Here is a 22,902-nt window from a genome sequence, read left to right on the forward strand (position 1 = left end):
GGGCTTGTTGCATGGGTAGGGCCATATAGTCCCACGCTGCCTTGAGGTCCCTGCTTTTTGTACTTTTCTTGTTGTTGTCTCAGTGACAGGACAGATTTGGGGTTAGCTGGGGGACCCTGGGCAAGTTACTATTTGTCCTCTCTGAGCCTCCATTTACTTCTCTGTAAAATGAGTATAATAATTAGGAGTTGAGAAGATTAAATGAGATCGTGTAATTAAAGCTTAGTGTGGTACTTGAACCAAGGTAAATCCCCAAAACATTTTAACTATTATTATTTCTACTGTACCATTGAGGAAACGATGCTAGCTGTCAGTGGTGACTGATCATTTCTTACTTCTGTGAATGGGCTTCCCTCCTTTCCTCTTAATTTACTGAAGTTAACCTGTCATATGCTAGGAATCGAGATAACCAAGCTTATTAGAATCTAAACTAAAAAGCTCCAAGGCTCTGAGGTGAGGAATCTCTTTGGGATAAAGTGGCCTTCTAGTGTGTAGGCACTAAGAGGGTGAGGAATGAGATTCCATGATGAAGGAAGTGAGGTGCTGGTTCTGTTGTCGTCGCAGGTGTTCCCCAGATAATAGCATCCTTCTTTCAGGTATAATCATATGCCTCCTCACGCAGCACACAGGCATATTACCTTGTTTCTTCTACACTATTTGGGGTGCAGCTCTACTGTTATGACAACAAAGCAAAGCCCCTGCATAGCTGGAGGGAGCTAGAAGTCCTCCTGGAAGGCTCTGGAGGTGGCACCATGCATAGATGGAACCTGCTGTCAGGCTCATGCTAACACTTGGGACTTCCACAGGGCCCTTGTGAAAATGCAGACTGCGAGGTCCCACCCCAAACCTGCTTCATCCAACTCTTTCCTGGGACCTGGAGGCCTGGAAATCTGTATTTTTACAGCCCTTTAGGTGATTGTGATAAGCAGTCAGGTTTGGAAACCTCAGGACAAGAACATTCTTGCATCCACTATTTGTCTCTGGTTTGCGTAGGGCCACCAAAATACCTTGGAGCAGGTACCACGAGCTGGTTGGAGGTGTTCTGAAGGGAAGTCAGAGAAGCATGAGATTGCTTTCCAAGATGAAACTCTTTTAGATTCTTTCCTGTCTAAGTTAACACCACTGCCCCCAACACCAGGTAAGGAAACCCAGTTAAGCGCTTGCGCTTTGGCACTGGAGAGACCCGTGAGACATCTAGCTGTGTGATCCTGGGCAAGTCACTTAATTTCTCTGTACCTCAGTTTCCACTTCTGAGAAATGGGCCTCTGGCCCATATGAGCATCAAATGAGTCGAACCTGGTGCCTGGCAATTGGTGGGCTCTCCACCATCATCCTAAGCGGGCCACATGTGCTGGCATAGGCCTCTGCAGATCCTCTCAAAGAAGCCCCACCTGGGAGGTCAGGAGGGGAGATGACTAGGCCTCAGGAAGCACAAGCTCCCTTGCCCGGGGGGGGGAGGGGGTCTGTCCAGTTCAGGTTCAATGTGCCTCATGGCAGGAAGAAACAAGGCACTGTTAGAAGCATGTGTTTTGATACTAGACTTTATTCTTATTTATCCAAAACTATATATCCCTTATAGGTTTTGTGATTGCATTCATCCATGTAAGTCTGATCTCTAACATTAGACTTTAAGTTCCCCAAAGATGGAAATCAGATCACATATCCAATGAATATCAATAAACATCCAGCACAGCCTGAGATGCAGACATGTTAGACAGACCCGATGTTATTTCTGCATCTAGTTAAACTGACTTAGGCTGGGGATGGAATTCTTGATCCAAAGAGAGAAGGATTATGAGATATTTGTCCTGGCAGTCCTGTGAGAGCTTGGGTTCATGGCCACTGTAATTAATCCTCCAGCCGTTGCCAGGGGATCTGCTTCTGTCAAAGGTCCCACATGCCAGGAACGGAGGAAGCCTCGAGGTGGAGCACTGGCATGCCTGCCGCCCTCCTTTCTGGGGTAGCCAGAAAGCGCAGACTTGCATTCTGTAGCTGCAGCCACCCTAATCTCCTCGGGGTGTCCTGAGCAGCCCCTGCCCTTCTCCTAGCTGGGAATGCCCTGCCCCATCCTCTTCATTCATGCAAGTGCCATCCCTGCTTTGGACCTGCCCCTTCCTCCCCGAGTCACTCTGCTCTCTTTCTCTGCTGGCACACAATGTCCACTCCTTGGGTCCTTAGCATTTCCTCCCTCATGTCATCTGTTATTTTTCATCTAATGCTCCGGACACCCTTAGTTACATTCCATGCTCCTTCAGCATAGGACCTGTGTCTGATTTTTTTTTTCATTTTCTCTGAGAGCTGCTGGTACAGGGCATGGCCAAGTCCTCACCGAAAGGGCAGCTGCTTCCATGGCATATCAGCTTCTCCTTATGGCCTCTTGCCTTTGTGGGTGAATTCTCTGCCTGTGCTGTCAACCTTAAGTTTGTAGATACCATGTAGCAAAACTAAAGACATTTACAGCTTCCTCAGCAGGCATTGGTAAGAGTCAGGGTACAGTGGGGAGCCCATGGATAGAATAGCCCTCAAACACATTTTTTTTTCTACTAAATCTGGACTTTCAAAAATCACCAGTAAGTAGCTATATCAGTGGTGTGTAGCAATTCCAATAAAAAGTTGGAGATGACCTTACAAAAGGGAAAGGAACAATATTTAGCCAACCTTTGCTCTACACTAGGCAGTTTATATATATTATTGCACTTAATCTGCATGCAGCCCTTTGAGGTGGGGTTTATCTCAGAACTTAATCATCATTGTGTCTCTAAGGCCTCGTACGGAGCCTGGTACATAGTGGGCACTCCAAAAATATTGAATTAAATTAAATTCCATAAAATCGAGAATACATAGCTGATCTAAAGAGGACATATCTACGCTTACCTCCACAGGATCAAAAATCACAACGGGAGCAGCTACGTTGTTCATATTTGCAGCTTTTTGGATGACGGCTTCAGCCTCTCTAAATCTTCTCTGGGATATCAGCCACCAGGGAGATTCAGGAATAAACCTGGAATTCATTTTTAATGGTTTATGATTTTTCACAATAGCAGGGGTTGATACTATTAACTGAAAGTTGCCTCCCAAAGAATTTTTATTTTATAAAATTCCAGTTTGTATTTTTTTAAAAAATCAAGGTGAAGGCCTCATAAAATTTCCATTGATTATAAAAATAAACACGATCACTTTCAAGTTTCAAAGTTCCGATCAAATCACAAGACTGATCATCCGTTGTACTTGAAGCCGGGAGCAGAGCGTAAGGGGTAACATTAGCTGTAGGTGTGTTTAAGGCAGAACAGCTAAAGAAGGCCATCCAAAACTTACAGCCAGCGTTGTTCATAACAGAAACACAGCCTAGTGTCTTTTCACTGTGTCCATCCCAGGAGAATTCCTGGTGGCCCAGCTGCTGATGCTCAGAAGTTTATTTTGCAAAGGATGGCTGGGCCATGCGTGTTCCTTGGGCTTCCCCTGCAATCCGAGGAGAGGAGGCGTACACTGACACCTTCCCGTGGGCTGTCCCTTTGGCTTTCAACAGATTTGCAGGTCAGTGGGTTATCCAAATCAGTTTTTGGGAGACAGCCAATGTTGTCTATTTTTCTTTTTAATGTCTGGGAACTTAATTTGCTTTATTATGCAATCTATCTACATTTTTAACTGATATTCAGAGACAGTTGACTTCTCTTCTTTCCTAATTTTCCTATTTTATCTATTTTCATTTATTTTTATCATACTTATATTTATTTATATTCTTCTAGTCTTTCCTAATTTTGACTTCTCGGAATCTCTTAGTCATTGGCTCTTATTTTCCTTACTTATTTATCAGTACTTAATTATTGTGGAAAATAAATTCCATGTAGCAGATACGGAGCCTCTCATAATTAACAACGCCTCCAAAGCCTCTATAGGAAGGACGTCAGAGTAAAACAATGTATTAAATGGCCAACTCCCAGCTACCTGCCCAGCCTACTAGCAATCACATGGGTTGAAAAATGAACTCAGTTTGCATTTTTCGGAATATGCCCTTAGTTGGCCCCTTTAGCAATTGTGATGATGTTAGGTCACAATTTTCAGTAATTAGAGCTACGCTGTCCAAGAGAACTTCCTGCGGTGCTACATCTGTGTTGTCGAATACAATGGCCGCTAACTGTTACATGTGGCTGGCTATTGAGCTAGTGTGACTGAAGAAATTAATTTGAAATTTTATTTACTTTCAATTCATTTTACTTTAAATAGGAGCGTGTGGCTAGTGGCTACTGTCTTAGTGCAGAATTCGAGGCCTTACTACACAGCCGCTGTATACATTGTGACACTTCTGCTGGGTAGCTCATCTTTCCCCACCCAGGTTGTTCCTAGAAATAGCCTACCTTTCTTACTACAGGCTCTGAGGGCCATCAGTGGCCTTGAGTTCCTAATGTTTAGGCAGCTAGATATTGCAGAGCTGTCCCCATGTTGCTTCTATGGGCTCCTTCTCCACCTGCTGTGTACATACTCCATTCACACCTGCGGCTACTTCTGCCAAAGGCTTCAGGACATAAAAAACATCTCCAAACCACCTACAGTGGCTCTGTGTAGGGTCCCTTCCCATCTCCAGCCCACTTACTCAGGTCTGCTATAATCTCTACTCTTGAACTGCCATGGGTTTTTGGTAGATGAAGAATCAAGTCTAGCTGATCATTTCAAAAGTTATAGGAGCACCAAATGATAGCCTTTCTGTAGGTTTAATTCAGATTAAATAGGGTGGCATGTTGCTGGAGAGTCCAGGTCACACACTGAGTAGGCAGCAGGAGCAGGGAGCCCAGCAGCCCAAAGCAACCTCCACATCATCCCAGCCCACCTGGACTACTGAGCATCTATCTCTTCAAGATAGCCCACCCACAAGGACAGCTCATTCAGAAGAAAGCAATTTTGTTTTTATAGGAAAATGAGAAGCCTGTTGCTAACTTTTCAGGATGAGCATGCAGCTTGTTAGTGCTGTCCTCGGGCCGCCCAGTGTCTGGGGCAGTGCCATCCCTGGAACAGTGTGCCCACAGCCAGGAGCACTCATAGACCAGCCTGTGGGCAGCAGAAGGAAGAACTCTCCTTAGGGCAAAACCGAGGCCACTCCTCATGAGATAGGCCTTCCATGCTGGAAACTCAAGGGGCTGATGTAGCTGAGTTGTTCCTTGCTGTGCCATTTGGTCCTGAGGCAAAGATCCAAGCCCCACAAATTAAAATCCCTACTAATCTCTTATGGTCATCAGAACCCTTCTATTTTTACTCTCTCTCTCTCTCTCTCTCTCTCTCTCTCTCTCTCTGTCAATCTGACCGAATTATATGGTAATAAGTTTGATTATAACATGTTTGAAATGTAATGGTCTCTTATGCCAAAAGGACAACTAGAGCCAGAGAACATCAATTTTTAAAATCATTCATCTGAAGAGACAGAAAATAACCTTTGACTAATCTTGTCCTGTGTCTTAAGAGAGCCTTGGATCTCCAACATCATTTACCCTAGATTTGGTTAGCAAGGGGGTTGTGAAGCAGGGACGGAACGTGTGATGATGATGATGATGATGATGATGATGATGGTGACTCTCATTCCAGAAAGTTGCCCCACTCTTATAAATGCAGGCTGCTTACTTCTCTTGGAGACAGAATATAGAAAATAGCCTGCCTTCATTCACTGTCAGCCTTCTTGACCTTTAGACGGTTCCAGAGGAAACTTCTAAGTCAGAACAGTAGCTAATCTTTAACTTGCTGTCTCTCAAATTCCATAGAAGTAAAGGGAAAAAATGTGTTCTTCACCCTGCACCCTGCCCCGCCCTCCCCCTTCCCTGCCCCCAGCCTGCACACCATTGCCATCAATTTACACTGGTAAACCATAGCAGTCTTAGAGGCCATAAAAAAAGACAGTGGCTTGGAGTGGTCCAACCTGAGCCATTTGGTTCAACAAGGCCACAGACGTTCTACCTGTCAGCCTGTATGGCCGCTGAATATTTGCAGCAAGATACGGGACCTTCTAGGCAACTTTCCAGAAAGTGCGGCCAAAGGCGAGGCAGCCATGAGGACTAGTCTAAACTGTGAGTTCCAAAAAATGCTCAAAGAAACGTTCATTGTGTGTAAACAGGTAGAGATCAAGCAGTTTGGTAAAACCAGGCACTGCTGGGAGATCTGATTCTGATATTATGAAACCAAACCAAAAAGAATTAATGAGAGAGAGAGAGAGAGAGAGAGAGAGAGAGAGAGAGAGAGAGAGAAAGAGAGAGTATGCCAGACCCATCGGTGGAAGAAATTCCCTTTCTTCTTGCTTACATATGAAAAACCAAGAAATGGGGAATCCTCAAAAAAGAGGATATCACTAGGACCTTATTCCCTTATTCTTAATCTAGTCTCTCACCTGAAATCTCCCCCATAACTATACTGGGTGGAACTTGGGTTAGTATCTCCGGACTTTGTTATTCTCATACTGATGTGTCAAAATTGAGTTGGAGGGTTCAGGGAGGAGAGAAGAGAACGTTCCTCTAACAACTTATTAAACAGAGGTAATTCTCTCTCACCCTTCTGAACAAAGGAGATAAACAAGCACACCTTAGCTGTTTGAGGAAACTACATTAGTAGAGTCCATAAGGAGAAAGAGATTTCCTAGAGAGAGGAGTGTCAAAAGAGTAGGGGAGTAGAGTTAGAATCAACAAAGCTCAAGACTGCCGTCTCCACAAATAACCACTGACAGCAGATAAGAGTGGGGAGAGCTAGGAGAAGACTGGATTTCCTGAGAAAGGTGCTTCGTGGGACAGTGAAGAATTAAACCCCAGCACACAGGCCCACCCACAGCTAGGCAAACACTCTGTAAGCTTCAAGGCCAATCTCAGCCAGCTCCAGTGAGATCATGCTAGAATCAGTACCAGGCTCTAGGCTCCAGGCTGGCTGGCCCGCAGCAGGGGGCTGTCTGGGGCCGAGCCACACTCACCACCACAGCGGGACGCACAGCACCCCCGCTCCGTCAGCGCCAGCAGCAGCATCCGCCAGTCTCTGATGAAGTAAGCAAACAGCGGCAGCAGCATGTAGCCGACTGCAAAAAATATGCACACTCCTAACGTAGAGAATATTATACGAACCGACTTGCCAAGAATTTCTGTTCCTGTTCAAAACAAGGGAGGAGTATTAGCATTTTAGCTCACTTTAATATTTGCTTTTTACATCATTACCTGGTGGTTAGAATGTAAACCATAGCCACTTAGAAAAGGGAAGAGGCATTTGCCTTGTGGCCCAGGGCAGAAGTGGTCAGGGTGGAGGAAGGTGGGAAGGGACCCAAGACTTATCACCTTATAGAATGTAATTTTCATGAGATTTTAAAGGAGCCAAAGATTTTTTTAAGGTTATTTCATGTCATAGAAATAGCATGCCCAGCCCCAAGAGGTAATTTCTTCTGTGAACATCACATTTCCAAAATCAGACCCCCAGGGTGAGGAGCAGAGAGGGTGTTCCAGGAGATGGGGTGGGGGTGTCTTTTGGGGGACTCTGCGGGGTCATGGTGCATTTAGCCTTCCCCACAATTCTCCACTGTATATAAACAGACTCTGGCCTCTGTGGAAACACTGCACAGTTCACAGTTACTGGGTCATGTTAGCCACCCTTAAGCCCTGAGACATGATTAATTAGGGCTCTGGAGAGGCACAGAACAGGCCCCAGCGCCCGGGGCTGAATACCCCCGCAGCCACATTATGCTCAGGGATCAGCCGCAGGCCGTCACAGTACATTCAGACCAAGGAAAGCAAAGAAGGGGCCGTCCTGCTGGCCTGGCAGGCAGCAACCCTGGAACTGGCCACATGCCCAGCGAACCCCACAGAGCTTTCCCAGAAACGAGTGCTTGGTGTTGGGCCCTGTTTGGGGAAATCTCAGGCAGGTAGCTGTCGGGTCCTGCTCTACTCAGCACCATAATGGGGGGCTCAGGACCAGTTCCTCTAGAGGCGCTGCCTGCCCTGCGGAGTCCAAGAACAAGCTCCTTCTCTTGTCACAGAGCTCCAGGCCCCTTCCACAGAATCTGGTCTCGGTCCTCTGCCCCAGGGGTGGAGATTCAGCCAATGGCAACTGCTTAGCCTTTTGTCTGAGATCTTCCCACCACCACGGAGAAGTAGCCCAGAAAATACAAAAGAGACCATTCAAAGGCCATTCAGGCTTGTCTTTCAAGAGAGATTTTCTCACTTGTGTTTGCGTGCATTGGGCACGGGCTAAGGAATTAAGGGCTAATTCCAGAGAAGCAGAAAAATTACTACCTCATCAGGTTTCCCATTCTCACAGCCTACCTGTTCCTATCCCACCCCCCTTCTTCCTCACTCAGCGTAACTAAGAGACGGATGGGCCCCAGTGGTTCCCTCTGGAGCAGCCATTTCTAACAGCCAGTACTGTGTGCCTCTTGCTTCCCAGGCAGCAGATGATAGGCCCAAACATGCCCGCCATTGCTCAGCCTCTAAACTCATTTCCAAGGATCAAAGCCTGACTTCTTGAGGATCGCGAACATTGTTTCCAGGCCTTTTCTTACCGCTTTAAGGACCTTCCTCCCACCCCATAGGGAAGACTTCCCATGCCACAGTTTCTCGACGTGCGGGCTGTGATCACCACGGTGTGGGAATGAATGGGGGAGGGGGAGGCTTTACTCCTACCCAGAGCTTCAGAAGTGAAGCAGCAGAGGATTTGATTGTGGACAAGGAAAGCACACAGGATCACGTGAGAACCTTTTGGTCATGAGGCCAAGGGAGCCCCTTCAGAGTTCCATGACCCGGATAAGACAGACAGGCTACACTGGATTCCTGGATAATCTTACCTTGCAGAGCAGCCGTGATGGACAGGGCTTTATGAACCTACGCCTCTGCCTTTCTGTGGAGCAACATGAATGACATGAAACTGAATAGTTCTTTATTAGCTCAACTTCCTGCTCTCTCTGGCTTTTAGATAAACACCCTTTCTTAACTGTCATTACCATCATTATCCACGTCATCCTCATCAGCATCAGCATCATATTCCGAGCTAGTGTTTTTTTTGAGTAGGCACTTTGTGTCAGGTTCTAGACGAAGTGTTTATCTATATTATCTCCTTGAATCTTCACACAATGATAGAAGAATTAACATTACTTCTATTTTATACACAATCAGATGAGACTTAAAGAGTTGAACAAATTGCCTAAATTTACACATATGCAATAAATGAGGCAGCCAGGATTTAAGTCTGATCCATTGGACCTATGGATAACATCTAGAAAAAAATCATTTTGGGGGCATAGCCTTGGCCCTATCAAGCAATCCTTCAACTGAAGTCCTAGTGGAGACACATGCGGAGGACGGAGGCAGCCATACGCCCGTCAGAGGTGAGGATTTTTGATTTCCCTGCCTGGGGTGGTCTTTGAGCCAACCGGAGAACACCCAACCCCTCTGAGGAACACCAAGAGGAGTCCTGATTCCTGTAGACCTTTTATAGCCTGCAGCTGCCACGAACTTTCCATGTCTTCAGCTGGCAATGAGACAGGTGACAGTGGTGATTTATGGTTCTGCTGACTGGGGATCCTTGTCCTAGCATCCTTTACTCCCTTGGTTTCTTTCTGCTCCTAGGGCAAAGCCCAGTTGGTCTTAGCCCGGCTGGGCCTCCAAATGCCTCTTGAGAGTGAAACTCTGACATCTAAGCCAAAGCAGCAGGTCCTGGCCAGAGTGTTTGCCTGCTGCCTGTCACCAACAACTGAATCGGAGAGCTTTCTCTGAGAGGGAGTGACTCAGACAGGGCCAGGCTCACTTCCATGTTGATCGGCGGCCCTTCTGTAGTAGTCATTAAGGGATCCAGTGAGGAACCACTGTATCTATTGCATGTGGAAGTAGAACCTGCTCCTCTGTGAATGACCAACAGCCCTGCAGCAGACCCCAGCCCAAGGAATAAGACCATGGTACAGTTCCCAGGATATGGGATAGGACTCAGGGCCCCCTGGGCTAGGAGTGGTCCCATATGGCATGTGCAAAGACCCTAAGCTCCTTGATGCTCATTTGCGACTAGAGTGACTTTGATAGTCCTACTTCATGGAGTTATTATTATAATAATAACTGAGATAACATATGTAAAGTGTCCAGTAGAGTGTCTGGCATGTGGTCAATGCTCAGGCATAGATAATTCCTTTATCCTGGTCAAACAGTTGAAATGTGCTAGATGTCAGGAGAACGATGGGAAGTACAATGCCTTTGACCAAGATACCCAGTGGAAGGCAGCAAAGCTTCTCTTTGCTCCCTGGAAATTACTCAGAATTCTCTTCAAATTAACAGACATTCCCTTGCTCAGGGCTTCCTCTCTCCCCTCTATAACCCCTTGCAGATTCTAGTTAAAAATACTTACCTATCTCTGCATAGACCCAGAAAGGTTATTTGCGCTCACCATACACCTGCCCCGACCCACATAACCACATTGGCTGCATCTGCTAACCAGATGTGAGCTCCTAGAACACAGACAGGAGTGAGTCCTTCCTCCACCCGGGGTCTCCCTGCTCAGTGCTTCTCTCACAAGGTGCAGTGCAAGCAAGGGATATAGACAAATTTCTGCATCCTTTAAAACGTATTTATACCCCGTTTCATCCCTTGAAGATTTTGAGGTAGCTTATCACTTGAATACAATAAAATAATAACAGCATTCAAGTAAAACATAAAGAAAGGTTGAAAGGTATGTCTTGGAGAAAGAACAAAAATGTGCAACTGATCACTTTGGAAAACAGTCTGGCGCTTCCTTACATGGTTAAACATACATTACCATATGACCCAGCAATTCCACTCCTAGGTATCTACCCAAGAGAACTGAAAACATATCTAGAAAAAAACTTGTGCTCAAATGTTGATAGCAGTACTAGTCCTAATAGTCCCAAAGTGTAAACAACCCAGATGTCTATTCACTGATGAATGGAAGAACAGGAGGCAGTATGTCCATATGATGGAATATTGATTCATTCTACAACAAGGACCAACCTTGAAAACATTAAGCGAAGGACACCAGTCACAAAGACCGCGTATTGTATGATTCCATTTATCGGAAATGTCCAGAATCGACAAATTCATACAGCTGGAAAGTAGATTAGTGGTGGCCAAGAACTGGGCAAAGTGACTGCTCATGGCACAGAGTTTCTTTGGGGATGAGGAAAATGTTCTGGAGTTAGATAGAGTTGATGGTTGTGCAACTTTGTGGATATACTAATAACCACTGAGTGATATAGTTTCAAAAAGTGAGTATTATGGTATGCAAATTATATCTCAATTTAAAAACATTTAAAAAATATGCGGCTGATAAAGGCTGCATAATTGATAGAGTTAAATTTCAATTTTGCCTGAGCTTTCTGGTAGCCAGTGACAAGGGAAGATGCAATCAGTTGCATACTCATCAAAAGGTAAAACACATCTAGACATTAGTTCAACACACTGGAACAAATGCTGCATAGGAGGTCAACATTAGGAGTACTGGGAAAATACTGAATTAATGGATCAGTCAAGAGAGGAGGTAGTTGGGTGTGCGAAATAAATTTAAGCAGCTAGTTATGAGGGGTAAAGGAGGATGCTGCTGGTACTTTACCCAGAAGGCCATGGTCGAAGGTATTATTTCTGGGAAACAGTCGGAGGTAGTGAGGGGAGCTGGAATGTGGGGCGGGTCCGTGTCCTTGGTCCTGAATGGTCACGTCCTCCTACACCAGCTTCATTCCGGCAGCTCCCTTACTTTTGGGTGTAGCCGTTTTATGTTCCTTTGGGTAGTACTGTTCCTTCTTTCCCTTTTCTCTCATCTCCTAAACTCAGAGGAAGCAGAGCAAGGAGAGGATCCATTTCTGCGCCACTTCGAGGACGGGAGTAATTCATAGAAGTAATTCCATTTCCTGAATTAATATGAAGACTCTTAAACTGGAGATTATCATCGCAGAGTCTTTCCAACCCTTCCCTAGAGCCACAGGGCAAAGTGAAGGCCCAGAAAGAACAGTCCAGACCTCAAGCTTCTGTTTATTTTAGTCAAAACCAGTTTACTGTTACAGCCCTGAAACACCAGAGGGCGCTGCTGGGCTGCAGGGAAGCCAGCCGCAGCCCCGCCCTGTACTGGCTCCACCTCACCCCACCCCACCCCACTCCAGGCACCGATGGCAGAGCAGAGTCGCTGTTCCAGGGAGCAGTTTGGTTTACCGTGGCTCTCTTAAAAAGGTTCAGACCTGAGAACCCAACACAATGAATCTCCTACCAGGACACAAAGTCAGCAGCTTCCCGCAGAGCACAAATGAGTAAAGCTGGAGCCAGGGTGGCCCCCTGAGCACCTTGCAACACTCCCGGGCCTCTGCACCCAGAGTCCCACCCGCCGATCGCTGGTTTTCACATCTAGGCTCTGACTGATGTGACATGCCCTTACTTTCCCCTTGGCCCTCTCCCTTTTCTCAGTATGGGCAGCAGGGAGGGAGCAGAGTGTAGTGTCAGGGCCAGCAGCAGGCGGGACTTCCCTGCAGGAGGCCTGGGGTGGGCTCTCCCAGTCTCATTCGCACAGATGAGGCTTCAGGGGCCCAGAAGCGCCCTGTGCCACTGAAAAGGCAGAACCCGAGGGATGCCATGCATGGCACAAACCCCACCTGGCTCCCAAGCCCAATGACAAGCCTTCCCTGGCTTCACCATAACTTTCTGCCCTTCCACTTCAGATGGCCCTTTAGGTCCTCCTGAAGGGATCCGCTGACCTTGGGCAGAGCCCTGTGTTTAGGGGAGGCTTGTTTAGTCTTTAGTGTGTCTCTGGCCCAAGCAGAGCCACACATTGGGCTTTTCAGGTATCGGTGGAGAGGGGGCGGGCACCACAAGAAAGGCACATTCTGGTGGATTTAGACCATGAGAACCATGAGATAGGCTTTGCTGTGCCCAAGAACTCTGTGTCCTTAGGGTCTCTGGACATCAGGAAGTTGCAATTTCTGTCCTAAATCCCTCCAATCTCTAGTTTCCAGCACCACTGGCCTGAAGCTCTCTGTGTCCTTGATACCAATGACCTTCTTTAAGAAAATTTCCCTCCCTTTCTTTTCCCTGCAGTGGGGAGAGAGGCCCTGTTCCTGTTGGAGCCTGTGAAGAAGGTGCTGTCCGCCAGGTGCATGTGGCTGCAACATACTCTGCCTTCCTCCCCTCTTCAGACACTGAGGCTGGGCTCATAGCAAGGGTTTCTTTGCAAATGATTAAAGAAGTAGAATTTGAACAATTCCATCTTGGCAACCTGACAAAGGGTGTACGCATCCTCAACTAAGAGAACACAGCATCTCCAGAGCTGATGAGTCATCCAGACTCCTAAGAGTGATCAGAATCATTTTACCATATTCAGCCTTGTGAGACAAGAAGAATCATTAGACTTATACTGGGGGTACACTGCTAAGAATTACACTATGACAAAAGGGATAAAGTGAAAAGCACCAAGCCCACGAGAATACATTATCACACTGGATATTATGAGATTCGATGTCTATTGTCCCAGAAATGCCTTTCATCTCCCCTACTCTCACCTGTTCAGAGAGAGCAGGTGGGCTCAGAGCATGTTGGGGACTCCTACTCATATGGACTCCCTGATCAACCTGCCTGGGCTCAGCTCACTTCCTCCCAGGGAAAGTTGATGAGAGTTGCGCCCTTTAGCTTGTAAGGCCTCCTCATGTAGCGTGATATTCCAAAAGCAAGCTGTAGCTAGGAGACAGGACTACTATCAGCAGTTAGGCTGGTCCTGCAGGCAGCTGATATGCTCTAGGGATGGGCTCAGACTCAGAGTGAGAGGAGATCCACCCGGCGATTGCAGGCTGGCACTGAACTCCCATCTGATATGAGCCTCTTCCACCCACATACCAGCCACACCAACTACCCCATGCATGGCTTCTAGGAGCACCCTTCTGTCCTGTCCTAGGCAGAAATCTTGAGTTTTCAGAGCTCAAATCACAGCCATCCTTAGGCTATCTCGCCCCCAAGGCCCCTCCTCTGTGCTTCTCCCAAGCCTTGCACTCCTGAAATGTGTTGCAGTTATCATGTGGCTGGTTCCCACCAGCTCCAGCTCCTATTCACCACCACATTTCAGCACCCAGCATGGAGCTGGCTTCCTGCAAGTGCCTGCCTTGCCCTTGGCCAGATCAAAAAACCCCCTCACCCACACCTATGTCTGAGGCTGGCCTGTTTGGGGAGCCCAGCCCATGGGTTGAGGTGCTTCCTTCCATGCTGATTGAGAGCACTCCTTGTGCCCCTTTCAGTGGCCTCCTCTTCCTGGGCCTCTCAGGGAGTTGGACAGAGGAGTCCTACGGGTCAGAAGCCATTCCTACCTAGTATGAAGGACACCACGTAGTTGGAGATCTGGCCCATGCCAACGATGACAAATAACACAGTGAACATCTCCCAGTTGATGGAGAAAATCTGCGAGAAGCTGAAGCCAGTCTGTACAGCCATAGTGGGAAAGAGGATGCTCTTCCTGCCAAACCTGTAGAGCACAGCACAGGATAAAACATGACACGTGCAGGTGACTGCAGCGTGCTTCTCAGGGCGTGCGGCAAACGCCGAGTCGGGCAGCGCTGCAGACTGATTTTTTTCCGGGGCGATGACAGACTTTTTCCCTGTCACATCCTCCCAGGTTCCTCCTTGGCGAGGCTTCAGTAATTCATCTGCCTAGGAGGGATCTTTTGAGATCCTAAGCCTCCTGTGGAAGCACCATATCTTGATAGCACAGAGCAGCTTAGGCAAGGACCATGTGGAAATCTCTTTAGAAGGAGCCACAGGTAGAAGCTGCCACCACATTTCTCGAAGGTGGGCACAGTACAGATTGCAGGTACATCTGATATTAGCAATGTGGGAATTCCCCATATGGCGTGGTCTTCAACCTTAGCTAGGCTTAGAATCACCTGAAGAGCTTCAAAAAATTCTGGTACCTGCACCGTACTCCTGAGATTTTTATTGTCTGGAAATTGGTTTGGACCTTGAGATTTAAAAAATTTTCCTAGGTGAGTCTGATGTGCAGCCAAAATTGCCAACCACCACTCTGCGGCAAGTGTAGCTTCCAGCGATGTCTATCAGTGACACTGCAGTTGGCTTAAGTCTTAATTTCGCATTCTGATAGTAACCAATAGGAGGGATGGAGTGGAAGTGTGAGCAAAACAGTCTTCTACCCCATTTTCCAAACTCAGGTCTCAGGCTGTTGAGCTTGGAGTCCCACTGGGCTTCGTCACTAGGGGAGGTTCATTGCTATCACTGCCATTTAGCAGTCCCTCCCTCCTGCTCTGGCCCCCACAGAACATTCAGGGGCCAGCAGGGCACTTCTCCTGGAGCTGTGATGCTGTCTCCTGCAGACCGAGAGCTCCAGGTCGGCTCTATGGCCTCGATGCCTGGCCAGGGGCCTGCAGCAGAGGTGGGCTCGCAGTTAGCAGGCACTTGCTCACAGTCTGGCCCTGACTCTGGCTGATGGTTGTTTGTGGACAGATCACATGTCTTCCGAGAGTCAGAGGTGGGGTGGGAGACTGTGGTGACAGCAGCAGGGTCTTTTTTGAGGTGTTTGATTTTACGATGACTCCACTTTCCAGTGGGTCCTGGCAAGGGATTGAGGGCTGTGAGAACCTCTGATCACTGATTTGTTGGCCGAGGGGCCTCCCTTTCTCTGGGTTGAAATAGCTTAAATTCAGTCCATCTCCAAGATAGTAAGTGAACTAGCAAGGGGCCCCATCCCGTCTTTCTTCCCTCCCAGCCTCCTTACCTGTCTGACAGCTGCCCAGACACAAAGGAGCCAAGGAGCACGCCAACGAAGAACAGGGAGGAGGTGAGGGGCATCTTCCAGTCTTCCTCACACACCAGATTCCATTGCCAGGGATGATAACAGGAAGAGTGAGCCCAGCTCCCCAGCAGGCCCAGCCGCAGCCAGGTTCCGAGAGACTATCAGCACAGCAGCTGGGCAGACTTTTGTGCAAAGGGCATAGGACTCACGGCCTTGGGTTGGCTCCTGACTACCATTCACTGGGCAGGTCGCTGTCCTCCCTGAGACACCCACTCCTCTTCTGAAAGGGAGGGTGACATCTCCAGTTCTGCTTACATCACACAGCAAGAAGCAAGCTGAGGCCATGGCTGTGACTAGTGATCCTCAGCTGCAAAGTGCTGTGAAATAGAGGTGGCACGTCTACTTCAGAAGGCATCAGAGCACAGAGGGAAGATGTTAGAAACTCCTGAGGGACAGGACTGAAGGCACGGTCAGTTGGCCCAGGTGTAAAAGTTTCCTCTGCCTTGTCCCAGGGGGTCTCTGACCACATGCTCTGAGCGAACTCATTAGGAGACCCCTGTGCTCGCTGGTTCCTTTACACTACAGGCCAGTATGGGGCCCCACTGTGTGAGAGGGGAGGGGACTTCATCTCCCATTTACACTTCTCCATCCCCCTTCCCACACAGCCTTCCCAGAAGTATGGGCTCTCCCATGCTCCAGGGCCCATGGGTTGCTGTAGCCCTGACAAGTCCCTGCTGGTTGATCCATAAAATGAGGGTTTTGGTCAAAGTTTCAGTTCTTAGCTCATAACTTAAGCTAATTCAGCAAAACCTCAAGGGAGGCTACAAAAATTTCAAAGTGTGTTCAATGAACTTTCATTTATTTAATAAATAAGCAGGTGCCAGTAAGTATTGGGGGGCTGTGGGTCAGGAGCTTGCTGTGTGTGGCCAGACGATCTGGTCTAGAGGAAGCTTCCGTGCTGGTGGTGCTGCTTCCCTGACATTTGCCAAGCAATTCAGTTCTTAATCCTCACAACATCCCTGAAGTAGATTGATAAACGAATTCACATATTTATATCACACCTCATTCTGCAGCAGAAAGAGGAGTGTTTAAGGACACAGACAAGAGAAAAGTATGAAGCAAAAAGGAAAGAGAATTGGGGCAAACAGAAAGCACAAGGGAGGAGGGGTCGCAAAATAACCAAGCCAAGGGTAAGACTGACGGCTGGCTTGCCCGCCCAGGGGCCTGCCTCCTCGCCTGCCAGGGAGACCCTGAAATCGAGCTCGGAGTATCTCAGAGGCTCAGCTCACAGGACCACAGCCCGCAAAGCAGTAAACTCATTCTGCAGCAGCTGAGTTGTTTTGAGTACCGAGACCTGAGAGAGTCTCTCTTAGATCCTTCCTTCCACAAAGGGGGTCATTCTGTGATGTTGAGGATAATGTCCTTGTGAACACCTCTGTCCTGGACACAATGTCAAGATTCATGAAGTTGCTTCTTCTGGGGCCCACGATGCTGGCCACAGGTGGGGCGCCCAAGCACAGCTCTGCAGAAGGAAGACAGCATGGTCCAGAAACTCAGCTCTCTACCCTTCAGGCACAATCCAAGGGTAAATCTGAGACCACACCCAGAGTAGGGTTACTTCATCTGAGGTTTCTGAATGGACTTTAGGCATAAGGACACAAACCCCCCAAAATCGTATGACCCGGCCTGTCCAGAGGTCAGAAAAGTCAGGTAAGGCATGCGCCTGAATTAATGGCCACCCGCTTACAAAAATCACTGACTAAAGTGTCAGAAAAAAGTTTGGTATCTGCCCCAACACATAGTGAGGTGAATAATCGAGGTTCCCAAACCTCATGATGTAGAGTGTGACCCATTTTGCAGAAGAGTAAATGGAGGCTCTAAGACTGGGATTTGTCTGAAGTCATAGCAAATAAATGGGCATGGGAATTACCGACTGCTTTGGACATGAACTCCAAAGGCTGGATAAAATGAACTTATTAAATTCCATTTGCACAGGACTGGGGTCGAAGGCCTCCACCATGGCCTCAGCCTTGTGTTTGGTAGGGGTCCTGACGTGTCCATTATCAAGCGATACCATTTCCTCTGCAAGTGGAGCAGAAAAGCCTTTCCGGAGATAATGTGCTCTCCCTCCTTCATGGCTTTTTGAACTTTTCCTGTCAGGACTCTGCCTTAGAGGAGAATAGATAGGACTCAGTCACAGAAAGGAGAGAAGAAGGCTGTCAGATGTGGAGCCAGGTGTTGCATGAGAGAAGGTAGTGGGCAGGACTGGCTACCTAATTTGCAGGCCCTGTGCAAACTGAAAATGCAGGAAACCCTTGTTCAAAAATTATTTAGAATTTCAGAATGTCAGAATGTCAATACCAGAGCAGTAAAACCAAGTATGGGCCCTGTGTGATACCATGAAGCTGGCCTGGTAGTGGGTCGAGTCTGGTCTCTTTGGGGAATGGAGGAGAGGAAGGAGTTCTGAACTAGGATTCTGGGAAGGGTGAAGTGAGGGCCAGCTCCCTATCACTTTCTTACTGGAGACCATGCATCCATGGATCTAGGTCCCCTTCCCTCCCTGAAGAAAGGCCCAAGAAACCCTGTCAGCATCATTAGCACAGGAGAAGGCCATACGGGAAGAGCAGCCACCTGCCCCAGACCCGCACAGGCTGCCATCTGGAGACCCTGCCCACGCCCAGCAGGGAAGACTGGACCTTACGGTTGCTCATGGTTGGCTCCAAGGATGGGGCCTCTTTTGAGGAGTTACTGTGCTTGAGGAGTCCTTTTGGAAAGCTGCAAGGGGCCTGATAATAGCACACAAGATTGGCAGGCAAAGTTCCAGCTGGGGCTCATGGGCTGCAGTCTAGTAAATCAGCCATCAGCCTGAAGAGGGGCCCTTTTCTCCACAGGGCTGTTGTCGGGGAGGCCAGGCCCTGCCTGAACCCAGCCCCTTGGGGTTTGAGGGGTGTGACTTGGGGCCCCACTGGCCAGGACCCAAGGAACTCCCCATGGTAAACAGTGACATAATAGTCTCAGTGGGAGACAGTCTTTTCCTCAATGGGACAAAACTGTCCCTTGTGTGTCCACACATGAGTTTACACACATGCACACACAGATACACATCTACAGAGCCAGCTCAGAGGCTGATGGAGATGGTCTGGTGAGAATCTGACTCACCTTCCTCTGGACCTGCACTTTCAGGTCTCAGACACTGACATTTCAGAAACATAACCTCTCCTCTCCCCACCCCCACACACCCTTGGACAGACAGTGGGACTTGGGAACCAACTGGCTCAAGCTGCACAAGGTGAAGGCACTGGACACGCCCCCCTCCTTTCCCCTGGATTACTATGTCCTTCTCATCCTCAGAGTCTCAGACCAATGTTTCCTGACACAGCGGAGTGAGCGCTGGACCATCTAGCCTTCAGCTCTGCTTTAAGAAATAAAAACCCAGGTCATGAGGTAAAAGGGGACGGGAGGCTACTCTCGGCATAGAATGATGTGTCTCTCACCCCTTCCGATAGTAATGATGGGAATGACAGCTACCGTGTACTGTACACTACAGTACACTGTGTGTGCTGTATTATCTCGTGGGATCTCAACATTGCCATGAGAAATGGGTACTCTCTTTGTTTTAAAAATGAGGAAATGAAGGCACAGAGCACAGAAACGACCAGATGACATTCTAGTGGATTGGTACAGGAATTGCTTAATCATTTATCCAACTGTCATTGAGCACCTGCTCTGGGCCGCACTCTGTGTGAGGCACAAAACAGACATGGTTGCTGCCTCCTCAAAGTTCAAGGTCAAGCATATTTCAGGTGTGCACATGTGTATCCATGAGCCCACCAGTCCTGGGCAGGGGAGGCTCTGTTCTGGGCCGCTGTGGCCTTGCTCTCTGGCTAGAGAGGGAAAAAGGCACCTCTTCCTCATTCTTCTCAAAATGGATAAATTTCTAAAGCCTGAACTCATTCGTATAGCCATTTGAGATAACTAATGCTTGCACAAGGCCAGACACATGGTGGAGGCTTAACAAACTATTGATGAGTGAACGTTGAACATTTATGAGTGATGGAAAATAAGTTTGGAAAACATGTGGTATCACACACTGTCCTTTGAAAATCATCCTTAACCTTGAACTCTCCAAGTAGCCAAAGTTTTAGCTTTTATGAAAGCCATTAAGAACCATAAAGGTAAGTGTACCCTGAGCTACATAGAACCAAGAACTTGGGAGCAGCCTGATAGTCAGCGAAGAGCACAGGTTCTCTTGGGTTCTCCCACTTCCGGCTGTGTGACTTTGGGCCACTAGTTCACCTCTATCAGCCTGCTTTCTCATCTTCAAAGAGGTGACAATACTCACACGTGGGGATGCTGTGAGCATTGGACAGGAAATGTAAGTAGAGTGTCTGACACAGGGCCTGACCCATTACAGGCTTCATTAAATGGCAGTTCCCTTTCTCCTAACCTCACACTTTTGTCTGAAGCAAAACCATAACAGAACAAACAGAACAAGTGACTAAGCAAAGCAGGTTACACTTAAACTGACTAGGCAAAAGAGATTCTTAGAAACAACTTTGTATTCAATGACTAAAAACTAGAAAAACTTTTACCACAAGGTATGAAATCTCTTTATAAATAGACTTCAATCTCAGAGATGAGTGTAAATGAAAAATTAGCATTAATCCGTTTAAGAATGAAAAATGGATGTTGATCATGTCCCCTTATAGTTATTTTTCATTCCAGGGGGGAAACTAAGAAGCAGTAGTTAGTGAATAATAGAATATACATCACCCCAACTTCTTCTTTATAATTTAGTTGTGACCGAAAGCTAAAAATTTCTTGACCCTTGGGGGAATAAAAGCTTACTATTTAATTCTTTTTGTTTATCATAGCTATATCGAGATATAATTTATATGCCATAAAATTCACTCTTTCAATGTGTACTTTTCAGTGGTTTTTGATATATTCACAGAGTTGCACAACCATAAACATTAATTTTAGAATGTTTTTACCACCCCTGAAAAAAATCCTGTACCCGTTAGAGCCACTCCCCCATTCTCTTCCCCCAGGTCTTGGCAAACACTAATCTACTTTCTGTCTCTATAGATTTGCCTATTCTGAACACTTAATATAAGTGGAATCATAAAAAATGTGGTCTTTTGTGCTTGGGATTTTTCACTTAGCATAAGGTTTTCCAGGTTCATACATGTTGTTGTAGCACATGTCAGTACTTCATTTTTTTATGGCTGAATAATATACCTTTGTGTGGAAACACCACATTTTATTTAGTTATTCATCAGTTGATAGACATTTAGTTGTTTCCACTTTGGGGCTACTATGAATAATGCTACTCTGAACGTTTGTTACAAGATTTTGCATGGACATGTGTTTTTATTTCTCTTGGGAATGGATATTGTAGTAAGATTGCTGAGTCATATGGTAAATCTATGTTTAACCTTTTGAGCACCTCCCACACTGTTTTCTAAAGTGGCTGCCTCATTTTACAATCTCAATAGCAATAAATGAGGGATTCAATTACTCTATATTCCTACCAACATTTGTTATTGTATGCCTTTTTAATTTTAACCATCTCAATTGGTGATAAGAAGTGTCTCATTGTGGTTTTGATTTGACATTTCCCTAATGATTAATGATACTGAGCATCTTTTGTGTTGAATCTGTAGATCAGTTTTGGGAGTGTTGTCATTTTAACAATATGATGTCTTCCGCTTCTTAAATAGAACATGAGATGTCTTTCCATTTATTTCAGTCTTTAATTTTTTTTCAAACATGCTTTGTAGTTTTCAGAACATAAGTTTTGCATTTAAAAAATTATTCCTGAAGCACTTCCTGTAGTACTTCTTGTGAGGAAGTACTGCTAGAAAAAAATTCTCTGTTTTTGTGTATCTGTGAGTATCTTTATTTCATTTTTAAAAGGTAATGTTGTTGGAAATAACATTCTTGATTGACATCGTTTTTTCTTTCAGCGCTGTGAATATGTTATCCCACTGCTTTTTTGCCTCCACTGTTTCTGATGATGAATCAGACATAAATTTTATTGGGGCTCCCTAATGTGTGACAAGTCATATTTTTCTTGCTGCTTTAAATTTTTCCCCTTTGTGCTTGTCTTCCAGTAGTTTTACCATTACATGTCTGTGTGTGAAACTCTTTTTGTTTCTTCTACTTGGAGTTTGTTGAGCTCTGACCTGTGTAGATTAATGTTTTTCATTAAACTTGGAAAATTTCCAGCCATTCTTTCTTTGACTAGTTTTTTTTCTCTACTTTTCTCTCTTCTCCTGATATTCCCATTATGCATGTGTTGGTGGGCTTAAAGGTGTTCCATTATTCTCTAAGGCTCTATTCATTTTTCCTTCATTCTTTCATTTTTTTTCCTCTCTCTTTTTTTTCCTTCATTTTTTCCCCTCTCTTTTCTATTGCTCTATATATAAGCTTGCGGATTCCTTATTCTGCCTGTTCAAATCTACTATTAAGGCTTTCTCATGAATTTTTAAAAATCTCAGTTGCTGTACATTTCAGCTCCAGAACTTCTATTTAATTTTTAATATAACTTTAGTTTTTTATCTCCTAATTGATATTCTATATTTGATGAGACATTGTCATCATACCTTCTTTTATTTTTTAGAGTATGACTTCATTTAGTCCTTTCAACAAATGCACAATGATGTTTGGAAGTCTTCATTAGATGTGACATCGGGTCCCTTTCGGTCAGTTTCTGTTGCCTGCTTTTTCCACTGTGTATGGATCATATTTTCCTGTTTCTTTGCATGTCTTGTAATTTTTTTTTGTTTAAAATTGGACATATTAGAAATTATATTGTGGAAACTATGAGTATTGAACCCCACCCATGTCCTAGGGAAGCTTGTTTTTCATTTTTTTGCTTGTTTATTTGTTTAGTGACTTGGCTGGGCTCTGAGTGAAGTCTGGTTCCCCAGCAACGTGAAGCCTCTGATGTTGCTTCTCAAAGGGCACAGCCTTAGGCATGTGCGCAGTCACCCAGGGAGGACAATGGCTGTAGCAGGCCTCTCTTTGACTGTCTCTTTCCCTTATTTTTTTTATTGAGCTGTCTGCCTTTGCCGATATCATACCCAGCCGACAGCTTTATTGTTTTCAAAAATGCCCTGGTGCATAAATCATCCCACAGTCTAGCTCCATTCAGTTCAAGCCCCTTTGCAGAAGTAGTTT

At 46.3% G+C, this 22,902-nt stretch overlaps 1 protein-coding gene across 1 annotated transcript in view; it reads right to left on the reverse strand.

Moving 5' to 3' along the window:
- The window catches only part of LOC107497041 (solute carrier family 22 member 4-like), a 41,076-nt gene that overhangs the window by 9,365 nt on the left and 8,809 nt on the right, over positions 1-22,902 (reverse strand). The window contains 5 exon segments of the mRNA XM_016118416.2: positions 2,875-3,001; positions 6,938-6,968; positions 6,971-7,108; positions 14,282-14,436; positions 15,700-15,805. Of these exon segments, the coding sequence (XP_015973902.2) occupies positions 2,875-3,001; positions 6,938-6,968; positions 6,971-7,108; positions 14,282-14,436; positions 15,700-15,805 (557 nt within the window).

The sequence above is a fragment of the Rousettus aegyptiacus genome, unplaced genomic scaffold (assembly GCF_014176215.1).
Source record: "Rousettus aegyptiacus isolate mRouAeg1 unplaced genomic scaffold, mRouAeg1.p scaffold_m13_p_7, whole genome shotgun sequence".
Taxonomy (NCBI): Eukaryota; Metazoa; Chordata; class Mammalia; order Chiroptera; family Pteropodidae; genus Rousettus; species Rousettus aegyptiacus.